The sequence below is a fragment of the Propithecus coquereli genome, unplaced genomic scaffold, assembly GCF_000956105.1.
Source record: "Propithecus coquereli isolate 6110/MARCELLA unplaced genomic scaffold, Pcoq_1.0 Scaffold135, whole genome shotgun sequence".
NCBI lineage: Eukaryota > Metazoa > Chordata > Mammalia > Primates > Indriidae > Propithecus > Propithecus coquereli.
Window position 1 is genome coordinate 2,639,361 of NW_012137747.1, and position 14,664 is coordinate 2,654,024.

The 14,664-nt window shown below is 40.5% G+C and overlaps 1 protein-coding gene across 3 annotated transcripts in view; it reads right to left on the reverse strand.

The window, feature by feature from the left end:
• The window catches only part of PCSK1 (proprotein convertase subtilisin/kexin type 1), a 38,750-nt gene that overhangs the window by 18,505 nt on the left and 5,581 nt on the right, over window positions 1–14,664 (reverse strand). For all 3 annotated transcript variants that reach the window (XM_012638847.1, XM_012638848.1, XM_012638846.1), the window contains exons 3-7: window positions 13,199–13,309; window positions 11,128–11,274; window positions 9,702–9,778; window positions 4,251–4,339; window positions 958–1,130 (exon numbers count right to left, since the gene is read on the reverse strand). In XM_012638847.1, coding sequence (XP_012494301.1) covers window positions 958–1,130; window positions 4,251–4,339; window positions 9,702–9,778; window positions 11,128–11,274; window positions 13,199–13,309 — 597 coding nt within the window. The remainder of the gene's footprint in view (window positions 1–957; window positions 1,131–4,250; window positions 4,340–9,701; window positions 9,779–11,127; window positions 11,275–13,198; window positions 13,310–14,664) is intronic.

Genomic DNA, 14,664 nt, shown 5'->3' on the forward strand with positions numbered 1-14,664 from the left:
ACTGATAAAATGACAAAATCAGGCATTATTCAGATCCGCCTTGCAGCTGCATTAAAAGGGACTCTTCGATTGAATAGAATTCATCAAGGCCGGCCTTTCTATGATTTTTCAATTTGTGCGCTCTCCAAAGTTTCTACTTTTGTTTCATCCTGTGGAGTACAAGGCCTTAGAATCTGTGCAAGAATGCAGTAAACCCAAGCGGCAGAGCAACCCAACCGAGGCACGAGTACTCAACAGGCATGTGCAGAGCGGAAGGCAGCGTGCTTCTATATTTAAGAATGCATTTTCAGAGCATTTGAAAGAAGTCTGGGTCACAGTTTACCTAGTGTAAAAATCCAAAAGCAGCAGGAGAATGACAAAGGAGAAAGAAATGTCCACAAGTACTTTTAAAGAAAATATCCTAGACTGGGTGCAGTGGCTCATGCCTGTAATCCTAACACTCTAGGAGGCCAAGGCAGGAAGATCGCTTGAGCTCAGGAGTTCAAGACCAGCCTGAACCCTGAACAAGAGCGAGATCCCATCTCTACTAAAAATACAAAACTTAGCCAGGCATGCTGGCATGCACCTATAGTCCTAGCCACTCAGGAGGCTGAGGCAGGAGGATCACTTGGGCCCAGGAGTTTGAGGTTGCTGTGAACTAGGCTGATGCCACAGCACTCTAGCACAGGTGACAGAGTGAGACTCTGGCTCAAAAATAAGTAAATAAACAAAGAAATATAAAGAAAATATCCTAAAAGTGTTGAACTTCTGTTCAACATCAGACCCAAATAGATAAAACTCTCTTAACCCTTAACTCTCACCCTTCTGAAGAATGATTTGGCTCTCTAAGTGCATTTAAAATTGTATTGTTAAGAAATTCACGTCCATTTCTTTCCACATAACCTAACTGTTGTTCCCGTCTCCTCATATTCAAATGGTCAGGTTTCATCTCATGTGGGTCTGTGTTCAGTATCTCACCTGTTTGACACCATACTCAAAAGCCTTCTGGGCTAGCCTGCCAGGCCCTTCCACCGTCTTCCCATCATCATTAGGGCCCCAGCTCGCACTGTAAATATCCACGTGCCCAGGATTGAATCCAATCGAACTGGCCTCAATAGCATCCGTCACAATGCCATCCAGCATCCTTATGCCTGAGCAACAAAACAAACCACCCTCTCACAAAGGTTGATGTACATGTAGAAAAGCACAATGCTGTTAATATTCCTATTTTTAAAGGACTCTCAAAAGAGTCAAAAACAAGGCAACCACTGGATGTCCCCAATGCCTGTGACCCAACTACTAATAGCACAGAAGGATAGGACAAGTCACTGCCCCGGTAAGCTTTGTTGTCTCCTCTTTAGAGATAATACTATGCACTGAGAAAGCAGCTGTGACTTTTCTTTGGCCCACTCAAGGCTCTGTTCCCAGTAATACCTCTGGCATTGAGGTCACAGGGAAGTAGCATCCTTGGATGACAGGAAGTGGCCATGGTTCCTGTCAATTACAAACGTCTCCCCTCCCTCCACTACCATCCCAACAAAATGACAGAACAGCTTTCAGAAAGACCACCAAACAGCCCTCACTCAGTGCACCTGCTCATGACTGTATCATGAATGGCTGTGGCCGAGTCTGTGCCATACAAAGGACGCTGGACAGGAAACCGTGCAGCTTGAAAAGATCGAGCCACAATAGGAAATGAGCAAATAGGGAAAGAACTCTTGTTTCTAAGCACTGATTAAAAATAACCTAGAGGCCATTCTTTTATGTGTTTGCTGAGAACCATTTTCAAGACACACGCTTCCTTTTCTCCTAAATAATCTCAAGGATGAAATCATTGCCATGGATTTCACTCCCGAGGGGGAATCATTTTTCATTAGGAGAAAGTGGAAGTGGTAGCTCTTTGTGCTTTCCAACAGGCTGTCGCCCATCATCACACTTGCGAATGCAAGAGCCAGGAAGACAAAAACATTTTGGACAGATACAGGCAGGTACTTGGTTATTTCTGGCTTCGGGCTCATAATGCAACAGAGTGCACAACCTTAGATGCTCACACTATTATTTACTATGGAGCAAAGGCAAAAGGACATGTAATTGACATGATCAGTGAAAGTTGTATCTGTTAAAAAATATTGTTTAAAAATGCATCTGGAAGAAAAAAATTTCCAGCTCTGCTACTTACTAGCTGTGTAATCTTGAGCAAACCATTAACCTCTCTGTGCCTCAGCTTCTTCAACTATAAAATGGGGATGATAATAACAGTTCACGTGCATTGAAGATTTTCTATATACAGCCACCATTCTACACATTCTGCAGGCCTTACATCTACGAACTCATCTATCCTCACAACCACCATTTGAGGTGGGTGCTGTAATTCTTTCCATTTTGTAGGTAGAGAGATTGAGACCAGAGGGACAGTGGCTTGCCCAAGGCCACAGAGCTTGAAATCAGGGAGCCAGGATTTGAACCCTGGAAATCTGGTACCCAAATCCACCCTGTTAACCACCAGGATACAGTGCCTATAACGTGTTGTAGGGTAAATGATTGACATACAGTAGGTGACTAATAAATTAAAAGTATTATTAAAAAATGCATTTGGGGCTAGATCATTAAAAGGTAGAGTAATGAAAAAAAAATTAGTAGGTTTGGAATCTGAAGACTTGTGTCTCAGTTCTACACTGCCACAAACTAGATTTTTGTTACCTTAAAAGGATTTGTTCCATAAAATTTGGATTTAGCCAAAAGGTTGCCCTCAAGGATCCAGAAGGCCACATGTGGCCTCGAGGCCACAGCCTCCCCACCCCTTAGATGATTCTCTCACAAACTATAGCTGTTTGGTTCATCATGACTTAAAAAATGAATTCTTTTTCTAGTTGATTACATAATTTGTGCTTCTGCTTTCATTTTCTTTAAATTAACAGAGCACTTTGAAGATGTTAGTATCAAAGGAATCAGGAATGACACTTAAAATCTAGAAGTGTCCTATATTAATGAGAGATGCATCATATATGCCAGGATGTATATTTATTTGATTTCTAAAAATGAATACATAACCAAATTCAAGGTTTGTTCAGGTAGGGTTTAATGGGGTTTTATTGTAATCGACATGTTCTAAAATTGATCTTTTATTTGTGGTTATCGTTTTTGAAAGCCAACTAAACACTAAGTCCAGGGTATAATGCGAAAGCCAGAGGTAGGGATAGTGTAAAGTGGAAAGACAAGTATTATCTTCTCTGTTAGCCCCTGCAGACCCACTGTCCACCCTTCTCCTTTGGGACAGGGACTGCATCAGTGGGCTCTCTTGTCATCCCATTGCATTTAGCAATTGTCCCAGTGAAGACACGAGCAGAAGGGTGGGGGATGAGAGGAGAGGGAGGCATCTGTTTGCCTGGATCTTCTCAGCCTGGAAGTAGCTCTGCTGATGTACTCAAGGCCCACCCAGTGGCTCTCACTTATGACCACAGCTTTCTCCCTCCGCTTTCTATGACCTCCCCTTCCCTTTGCTCCCTCAGGCTTAATGACGGTAACATCTGCCTACATTTATTAGCCCCTCGTTGGTTTTCTCTAACTCTTATAAATGGTTTCTTTATTAAAATGTCCTCTGTTGCCCTAATGGAACTTACCCTGTGTTTTCCTGTAAAGATACTGACTAAAATAATTAGAAATTCTACACCCTTGCTATCAAAGATAACATTTGTTTTCTTAATATAACAAGTATATATTTTAAACAATCTTTTGCTGGTAGCTCACACCTGTAATCCCAGTACTTTGGGAGGCCAAGACAGGAGGATTGCTTGAGGCCAGGAGTTCAAGACCAGCCTGGGCAACATAGCAAGACCCCGTCTTAAAAAAAAATTTTTTTTTTGAAGCTATTCTTTGCGAGGGAAGGAAAAACTTCTACAGAATTGAGAAAGAGGGAAAGTCTTCACCTAAATTTACCTCCTCCTTCTGCTCCCTTAGCAAACACTCAATAACAAACCCTTCTAAATCAGAACAGAGAAAATGAGATTTGGTTTGAATGCTATTCAACAATTCCATATTTTTTTCCCTGCAAAGATGTATAGGCTATATTCAACTATCCATCTTCCAGGAATCCCTATCCATTGATTTGCTTGCAAATCATGCTCAAGTCCTCTAGCAAATTTTCACGGAAATCATTTCTTCCTCTAGTTGTTGAAAACAAAAGCCTCCCCCCCTACGCCACCCCCCTTTACAGCAAGTGGTGAAAGCCTCACGTTAAAGCACCAAACTACAGGAACGACTCCCCATTTTACCTCCAACTTTGGCATTGTATGCAACTCCAACCCCACACTTGAGATTATTTGCTTGCATGGCAATTTCTCCTGCACATCTGGTCCCATGTCTGAGAATTAAAAAATAAGAATTATAAAACAAAAATAAGAGCAAAACATTTGTTTTTCACATGAACGAAGCCATGACACATAGATATATTCACTTTCTGTCAGCATTGTTGCTGGTTTTCCTCCCATTGGTATTAGATGAAATTTATTTTCAGATGAAGGGCACAGGTACTAGAGCCAAAGTGATGTGAGTTTAAATTCTGGCTTTTGCCATTACCTAGTGGTGTGACCTTGGATAACTTACTTATTCTGAAAGGGCTGCTGTGAAGATCACATAGATAATGTGTATAGAGCACTTAGAACAGGCTGACAGAGAGTAAGGATCCAGAAGTGTTGGTGATTAGTATTAATATAAGAACTCTGACACTCAGAAACAGCTTCAGAGGAATGGCTTATGCTGATACTGCTTCGTAGTGGAGTGGCTCCTCACTTTCCTCCCTAGCGACTGGCCTGGAGTAGGTTGGCCTGGCCAGCCTCAGTGGGATATGATAGAACAAAGGCTCCCTTTAAGCCCTCCTCCTCTTCTCTAACCACATGCCACACTAAAATGTCTGAGGATTATCTGGTACCAATAGGAGCTTGAGATAGTCACGAGACACTACAGACTAATTGGGAAATGAGAATATTCCTGTAACTCTGACTGGCGCTAGAAGCCTGAACAAGATTGGTTTTGTAATCAGGCAAAGAGGGTAATTTATGGTTTCAGAGGATTTGGAAGAAAAATACATCTCCCCAACACCAAATTCCACCACTAAAGCATCAATTCTGAAATTCTGGGAATGATAATTATCTTTTCCCACCACTATCCATTTAGGAGGGCCCGTAAGTCAGGAGCACATTAATGTGAATTCATTTATTTCACGGCTTTATTCCACTGTGGAAACAGCTGGGAGCAGTGTGAAGGCTGTTTGTGGCTCGGAGGAGCCATTGACCAGTTATACTTACCTAGACAAAAAGAGAGGAAGGGTCAGCTCTGAGCAACGATGTGGGCTGGCTGCTTTTAGACTCTACCTTACTGGCCATCTATTAGTTCAGCCTAGCATGGAATGTAAAATTCCTAAATTGACTGGGTAATCCAAAAGAATTCTGTTTAGCTTCTTTTTCCTAAAGTAACAAAGATGATTTCCTGGTCTCCTGTCACTAAATGATGTTCCTGCTCCTTCACGGTGAGACGGAGTAGGAATTCTAAGTCAGAACAATATAATTCTCTTTAATTCAAGGTCTTCCCTGATACAGCAGACATCTGCTTCTTCTTTTATGCTGGCATTTCCCCCTTTTGGGAAGCAACCCCGCTTGATTTCGTGTGGTTCATTCAATTACGGGGCCCCTCCTCTAGGACAGCTTTCAAGATTGATGCAGATTCTGGGGAGAAGGACCCTACACCTTCTTGGGAATCTCAAGCTCTATATTCCATGTGAGCCATGTGGATCTCTCTCTGACAGGCAAGATTCTGTTGAGAATGAAGCTAAGTGGAGGTGAGCAGCATTAGGAGATAGAGACAGAGTGCTTGGTGTCCTGAGGACATACTTGTTTGGGCTCCTGAATCTTGCCACTTCTGAAGCTAGAACATCCCCTGAGTGAATTTTTTTTTTTTTTTAAATCCCCATGCTGCTTAATCTTTGAGTTAGGATTCTTTCATTTGCAACTGAAGCTGTCCCGACCAACACACCCATTCTCTGAGAAATGTGTGCACATTTGAACACATAGAAGGCATCTTATGCTTTGGTGATGGATTAGCCTTCTTTGCCTTTGTAGAAGGAGAAATTCAATTGCCATCCTCTGGGAAATGTGCTTCCAGAAGTCACCACTGCTGTATTTCTATTTATATAGGATGGGAGACGGGGACCAGGATAGCAAAAGAATCCAGTGCAAGTCTCCAGCCTGAGTGAACAGAATCAACCTATTGACAAACATCCCCAGAATTGTATCTCTGTCCTAAAAAATGATGCAATGTGAAACCACCTATTATTTCTCTCTCCTTACGTACTAAGAACTATTTTCTAGTGAAAGTTGTGGTAGGATCATGGTACGATTATGGGTTGATGTGTTTTCCTCCTCTTATCCTCACTTCCCACCTCCACATATTGAGAAAAAGCAAAGACTTTATCAAAGTGTGTCTATGTCATTCTTTATAGCTCATTCTTTATAGGCATCTTTTTCTTTCCTAAATGAGGTGCTGAGATAAAAGAACCCTCTATTATCTTAGAACAATGGTTGTAACTGGCATTTAAACAAATTGATTTTTTTAAAAAAATTATTCCACAAGATAGTTTAAAGAGTACTATTATTTTGGTTAAAATACCCTTGTCACACATGCTATTTAACTAGAAAAATAATCTGTAATTGGTGTTGAAATACTAAATACAGATTCATGCCAGCTTAATAGTAAGAGTTACCTGCACTTTTAAGATTTTATTATTTAGTGATTCTTCTTTTGATTTGCAAAGGAGCATTTACATGTGGCTTTTATTCATCCCATTTACATAGTAATAAAGAACAGCAGCAATACAGACAGTTTGGAGAGATAATGCTCTTGGAATTGGGAGATAATAGGTCTGCAATTGCTATAAAAGCCAAGACAAAATGAGGCCATTCATGTTCCAAACTTGAGGGATTTATGTCTGACAACATGCTAGAAGGGTAACTATATTTTTTATTATACCTTCTGATAAATGATAGGGATGCTACCTTTTAAATTATAGTCAAGAGGACCCTGAGAGACAGTTGTTCATTGAGTCATTTTCAAATAGCAGATTTGTTATTGGCTTAGAAAATTGACTTGTCTCTGCTTCTGCTCATATTGGATGATATTATCCTTATCATGTTGATTTCTCACTGAAACAAGGTCTATCTCAGTTGGTAAATGAGAAGCCTTGATCCTCCCCATCATCACTGTCATTGTCATTATCATCATCACCACCAAAGCAAACACTACCTTCTTTTTATGTAGTAAAAAGGCAGTACCCAAGCCATATATATATATATATATATATATAAACTCATTTAATCTCTATAACTTAATGTAGTAGATATCCCTTTTCAAAAGACGATAAAACCTAAGCACAAAGAAGTTCAATAATTTGCTCATGATACTCCACTATGAAGTGACACATGGAAGATTTGATCTAAATCTGGCTCCAAAGTCTGTGCTTGTAACCTCTGGGCTATGCCATGCTATTTCCATGCTATGTGGAAGGTTCACAGCAGGCTGTGCTGTGGAAGCTCAGAGTTTTCAGGCACAAAATAAATATCATTATATGGGCTACTTTCTTGGGGCCTTTGGAGCTCCCTGAATTGGGGGAAATTATATTTTATAATATATATATGTTATTATAAATGCTGTGCTGTGAGATTATCCCTTTTTTGGCAAGGAAGAGGAAAGTCTGAGTCTTCCTTTTCATGACCAGAGAAACTCTAGAGAGTATCATTTCATCAAGTATTCGCCTACTGTGCAGCCACCACACAAGTCATTGCGCACATCGGAACCTAGGGCCAGACCCAGGATCTACCCAGGATCTCCCCGGGAAGGAGGCTGACACCTCTAGCTAAGTCTGTGCAGCTGCACCCATGCAGCTGGCAGCAGATTTCCCTCTTAGTTTTAACCAAGGGGGTGGAATATAAGTTGTTATTTTTACTATATTCTGAGAAGAGTGGCCTCTTCTTCCAAGCACTTATCACACATTTGCTTAGGAAGTTTCTTTCAGAAACATAGGGAGCAGGTGCCTTGTCACCATTTTAGGGGACCAAAAAAAAAAGGTAGAGACAGAGAGAAGTGAGTGATTTCCCCCCGAGGTCATTCACTACACTGGTAATTGGCAAAGCCATGACTGCCACCCAGGCTAACGTTGCAAGGTTGTGCTCCAAAAGAGCAGAGGTCCCTACTGGTCCTGCACTATCCTGACTCAGAAATAGGGCAAAGAGTTTGTCTTGGAGCCCTGTTGTAAGTTCCTGAGACACTCCCACTTTCCTCCAAGGGTGCCTCTGCCAGTGGTTCCTCTTGTGTCATTACTGGAATGTTTTAACCTCTGAGGTGTATTTACGGTGAACTCCTTTACTCAAACCCTCAAAGAAATAAATGGTACTGAAATAAGTAGTATATTTGAACCTTTTACAAGTCTCCCCTTCTCCCCAAGGAAGAAATATACACCCAGAAGTTGAGGCCGCAGCCTCTCTTCCTGGGGTTTGTTGGCCTTCTGGAGACGGGGACCAGCCAAATAAAGAAATAACTTTAGGTCAGCAAGACTGCACTGGCCATGTGGGAGTTCTCAGAGAGAATAAGGGTTGCGGAGGCAGGAGAGAGAGCAAGAGAAACTTGGCTGGCCTAAGTTGGGTAATAGTCCAAGGGACAGAGCCCTCCAGAGAGAAAAGGGAAACGGTATGTGACATCTACTAAGAGCTTTTAGTTGCTTTGCTCTTTCCATTCCCATTTGTAGCAGCAAGCCCTAATTTTGACCTTGGCTTTGATCTATTTTGGTGCGAGTCTCTTCTGGGTGGAGAAAATGAAGAGGAAAGTTTGAATGTCTCCTTGAAGTCTGTGAGAAATATCAGAATGAACAAAGATGAGTTCTCCCGTGGGCAAGGACACTTTGAGGGTCCATATGCCTAGAGGGTGAAGTTTCTTTGGGGCTAGGGGAGAGGGTTAAAAGTCTCTTGTCTCTGGGTCTTTCTTTGGCTTCTCACTGTGGAAGGTCTGGCTCTTGACCTCCCTATCACCCTGTGGCTGCAATGGACAGAAAGTTAATCTAGGATTCAGATGCTGTCTCCTTTCTCTTCCTTTTAGCTTTACACCAGTAGGAACTCTGGGGCAGGCTACTAACTGGATCAATGCCCTGGACACTGTGTTGGATTTGGGGGCCAGGTTTCAGGGACATTTCTCTTGTCCAGAGTCTAGTTGTGCTCTTCTGGGAGAACTGGTGAGGGTGGTTGTAGCCACCATAGGAAGTTGTGGGCATTGTACATATATATTATGTATCTTTTTATGAGTAACATCAGTATGTTGCTAATTGTAAAAGATTCATAGAGGAATTGTGGGGACTTAAATTTTGTACTCTTTATGTCCCAAACATTCTTTCTAAAGCTACAATTACTCAGTAACACTTGAGGGGAGAATTTCCTACCATAAGAAAGAGAATTTCATAATACAAGAAGTCTGATGAAAATATGGTTCTATAAACCAAAAGGAATATAAAAATATTACAGAAGCTTTGGTTTCTTTTTTAAAAGCAAAAAAAATATTGCGGTACGGATGGTGTGCATTAACATTTTCTGAGAGCTGAAATGTGGATCAAATTTATAGAATAATTTTCTCAAACAAGATAAAAGCATTTTAAAGTATTTTACTTCTCCAAATAAACATTTACTCACTTATTCTCATTTGTGGGATCATATCGGGGAAACGGATCATGGTCATTATCATTAAAATCATAGCTAGCCTCTGGATCCTAAAGAGACAACAAAAATAACACTGTAGTATCATTAAAAAAAAAAAAACAGCACTTCCCAGATTTTTACCCCTATCCCTTCTATCCTGGCTGATAGCTCAAAAGCCTGCATTTCAGAGTTTCTGGACTAGTCACTGAATATTTATTATACCCACAAACCAGGCAGAGATGACGAACGCAGCAAAGTGAGCCAGTATCTCATTCTCAGTGAATGTTACCAAAACTGTGGTTCATAGATGTTCACAGGAGGTTAGAGCTGGAATGAATCAGTTTACGGAGTTCAATCACCTCATTTTTCAGGTGAGAAAATTGAGGCCCAGAGAAGCTGAATGACTTAACGAAAGCCATAAAACTACTTACTGACACTTTGACACACATCTCTCTTACAAATATAGGTGCAGAGAGATGGTTGTGCGCTGGGACCCCAGTCCATGGTGACCTCCTTCAGCCTCCCCAGGTGCACTAAGTAAACGTGTAATTTAAATAAAGAGAGCGTGTTTGAAGTTCAAGACAAGCTTCCAGGTCCCGCTCCCTTTTCCAACCAGATCGCTACATTTAAACATCTCTCACATAGAAATTCTATCATCATTACTGCTACTTCTCAATATTTTCCATATCTTTCAATAATTCCTGCTTGATACTCTGTGCTAATGCTTTCTGTTCTTTTCCTTCCCTTTTCCTTTGCTCTTTAGCTTTCAGTTATAGCTGGGGAATGTTTGATGGATGGGAAAGATGAGAAAGGCAAAGGACAATCTCAAAGATGAAACATCTGCCCCCCTGATCTCAAGACCTCAGATATATTATGGAGTTCATATTATATTATGAACTTCAGAAACAATAAAGCAAATAGTTTTCATTTATTTATTTTCCCATTTCTGGTAAACTCTTCCCTTCTCAACTTGGCCTATTTGCACTGTGTGGTATTAACTTTAAATTTGCATGGAAGGAATCATATTCACAATGTCAGGGATATTGGCCCATAAAAGATGTGAGGAGGAAGACTGAATATGATCTTAGGCATCGGGCTTGATTTGGTTACTTTAATGCTCCAAACGCTGAGTGGTTCAGTGTCTCAGTGGCTTTTAATAACTTAATTAGTGTAGGTACCTCCCCTTCTTCTCCCAACATACATTCTTTTGAACAATCTTTGACCCGACTGAATTTTTTCAATGTCACTGGTATGAAGTAAGTTCATATGGGCTGGTGAGAGGTGAGGGAAGGAACAAAGCATTGGCCCATTGTCCTAGCGGCTGACATTAGAGCAGCATGTCCTTGAAGGGAAGGAAAGCCCTAACGATGTATCTGTGTAGACAGCTCCCCAAGTCACAGACAGTAGAGCCCAGACTCACATAATTGGCATAAATGTCCGTGTGATTCCACTCCAAGCCATCATCCAGTACAGTGATAACAACTCCTTTGCCCGTAATGCCTTTTTGCCAAACAGGTATCACGTGAAGATCCAGCTTGGGCAGGGCTGCAGTCATCCTGGTATCTTGCTGGCAAAGAAAAGCAAGAAGCATTGGTAAAATTATGGTTTGCTTGCTGCAAAGTGGGAACGTAAGCTCCAACCTGGAGACCCACCTTTCTTTTTCCTTGGGTCACTCTACTCTTTAGAAAAGGGCAATTAGGTGAAATGAAAAATAAAGTTAAACCAAATGAATCATCAGAGTGCTGTTCTTCTCCCAATTGTTCCAGTGGAAAAATCACTTGAAAGGATGAATCAACAGGGCTCCATCTCTTTGTACTACATGGCTTCAAAGAAGTTTATCCCTAAGTTTCTTTCATTTATAACAATATACTTAAGCTTTTCATCTATCTGAAGCTTTATTTGATGGTCTATGTTTCCATCTCTCCCCAAATCCTGATTCTCCATCTCCACTGCCACCCTGAACTCACATTATATTGGCTGGTGCACAGTCATCCATGGATGTTTTAGAACTTTTCTTCTAAAAGAAGAAGCAGAACCTGGAATGCTCAGGAGACTGTGATCTTATCAGGAATTGCTATTTAATTTAGGGAGTAAGTACCTGTGAGAGGAGATCCGGGGTTTTCCTTTACAAATAATTTTTCTGATAGTTACAGTGTGTGAGACTGTGCAGAGGAAGAGTTGGGTGGCCAGGGAAAACAGATATAAGCACATTTCCAAGCACATGAGAGAGACAGTGGAAGAATGCCAGGTACCTGGTGAAAGGGTCAGTAAGAAATTTGTAAGTAACAACAGTCCAAAGTGTCAGTGAACGGGCTGTCCCCTTGCTGTTGCTCCTCAGAAAGAGGTATGTATGTGGTGTGGGGACAGAAGCTTACCAGGCCAGTGGGAAGGTGAATCACAGGAGGCTTGAACCATACACAGATTGTTGGCCAAAGCCAGAGAAAAAGACCTCTATGTCCATTGCAGGGGCAATTATAGAATGTGGTTGTTAAGGGTATGACCTCTGCAGCCATAGATTATGGTCCCGTCACCAGTAGCTGTGTGATTTCAGCAAATTATTCTACTTGTCAATGTCTCTGTTTCTCCATCTGTTAAATGGGCATAATTACTGTACTAACAACATAAGGTAGTTGTGAGGACTATATGAGTTAATTCATGTCAAACAGAACAGTATTTGGCACATAGTAAATGAACAAGAAATGTTGGCTGATATGTTTATTTTGCTGTAATGAGCAAGTACTTAGGTTAAGATAGTGGCAAGAGAAACTTATCCCCTTTTCCATTCATTATGAAACAAGAGTGTCTAAGCCTTAGCTTAAGGTTGTCATGAAAAATTATCTTTTATAATAGTCTCACCAATAAACCCTTCTATTAACATGTATCACTACTACAGAGGCTTAACATTAAAACTGAAGAGAGGACACCCTGAAGACAGACAGCAACACTTACAATTTCTCCACTCAATATCCACATACCAGCAAGAATTTGGTAACTATCTTAAGGTAGATTGGTTTGCAAGTCTAGACATTTGCAATAGATTTTTCTCGTATTCCTTCTTTTAGGCTGTTTTAGAGATTCTCACTTGTATCATGTAAGAATTGTCATTCAGGGCTGTATATAACAAATCATGTTCACTGCAATCTGTAATTTAAAGGGTTCTTAATAGTAACTTTAACCAAATGAGATTTTTTGCCATGAGCATTGTTTTTGGAACTGCTATCCTACAACATATGATTCTTCGGCATTATCTCCCCAGATAAGCTTAAGGAGACAAAAAGATGACAACCCCTTCTCTCATAACAGCTAAAGATCTCTGTCTCAGATACCCTCACCCAGCAAAACAGAAGATCCAGATCAAGGAAGGTCCCACCAGCCCTAATCTTTAGATAACATGGCCCTATAATAAATTTTCCATTATAAAAAGGGTCCATTGTGCAGGTGTAACGATATAAAGAAGCCAGATCCCACACAGTCCTTCTGTAGGTACTTACCAAGTACCATTGCTGATTCCACATCGGATCATTGAAGAGATTTAACGCCGAGTCTCTCAGAGCTGAACGTTTACTTCTCTCTTTTTCATACTGTTGTTCAGCCCATATAACCTATAAGAATTTTTATAGCAACAAAATCAATAGTCAAATAGCCACCTCTGTATAATCATCTTCCCTCTCTCTCCAGTACCCTTCCTGCCACAGTTCAGACAGCTCCACAGTGTTTGTGTTTGACTGCAGATCAAACTGGCAGCCCAGTGAGAAGAAGGGATTGCCCACTGGGGAGATGAACATTTCCTCTATTACAGCAAAGTGCCCCTTTAGGGGGAGGAGAAGCAGTCAGTGAAATGATAATTCCCTCAAATTATTTACACTGTGGTTACAGTGGAAGCAAAAGTTCAGTCTGCTTTCATCAGCAAATGGGCCATAATGCCCATTTTTATATTGAGGTTCCAGGGCTACATAGCTGAAAATTTGTCCACTTTAATGGAATGAGTCAACAAGCTGAGAAACTTCAGAGACTGCTGTTGTGGTGTTCTTATAGATTAATTTCTTCTTCTTCACATGCAAAAAGTAGAGATTGCAACTATAACACAAGATAAGAATGTATCTGTGTCTTTGCACATTTGAAACTCTGGCTCCCCTGTGCTTAAACCTCCTGTTTAAGAGTATTTAATATTCAAACAGATCCAAGGTGATGAATGAGCACTACTGACCATACACACTTACCATTAATTCAGTCTCATGTATTATGCAAGGAGATCTGACAATACAAAAATTACCTGCTGCACATCTACGGCATAATCCTATAACAGCTGAGGCCCTAGGAGACTGAGGGGCTGCCTTACAGTTATATTCATTATGAGATAATGCTATATTCTTATTTTGCTGGACAACATAACTATTTCCTACTCAAAACATAGTTTTTCTGTCGTATATATGATAACAGTCCAGTGTGTGGTTTGATATTGTTAATGTGAAAATGCTCATGAATCAAATCCAAAAATAAAAACTGAAAAATAATTTACAACTAAAGGATAAAACCACCCACTAAGACTGCCCTGAATTTCCAATTAGAAAATATACTGCAAACCTATTACAAACATTGGGAGGGACTTGAGAGCCAGAAATTAGTCACTATAATTTATTTTTAAAGTGCTTGTATTTTCAAGCTTAATTGTTTTGGCTTAAAATACCTCAATGCTTGGAATACTGCCTGTCATCTGAGTTGGTCTTTGGAAACTGGCTGCTAGGGAACAAGTACTAATCTTTGAGGTACAGGGTCACTTACAATGGAGATTTCATTAACAGACTTGTAAAGATAGACTATCACTGCATTTCACAGGGCTGATTTGAAAGAATATTATCCCCCATCAAAAAAAAGAGCAATAAAATGAAAATCAAGAGCAATTTTTAGAAATAAAATGTAAGAAGAGGCACTCTGCAATCTGATCAGATAAACATCC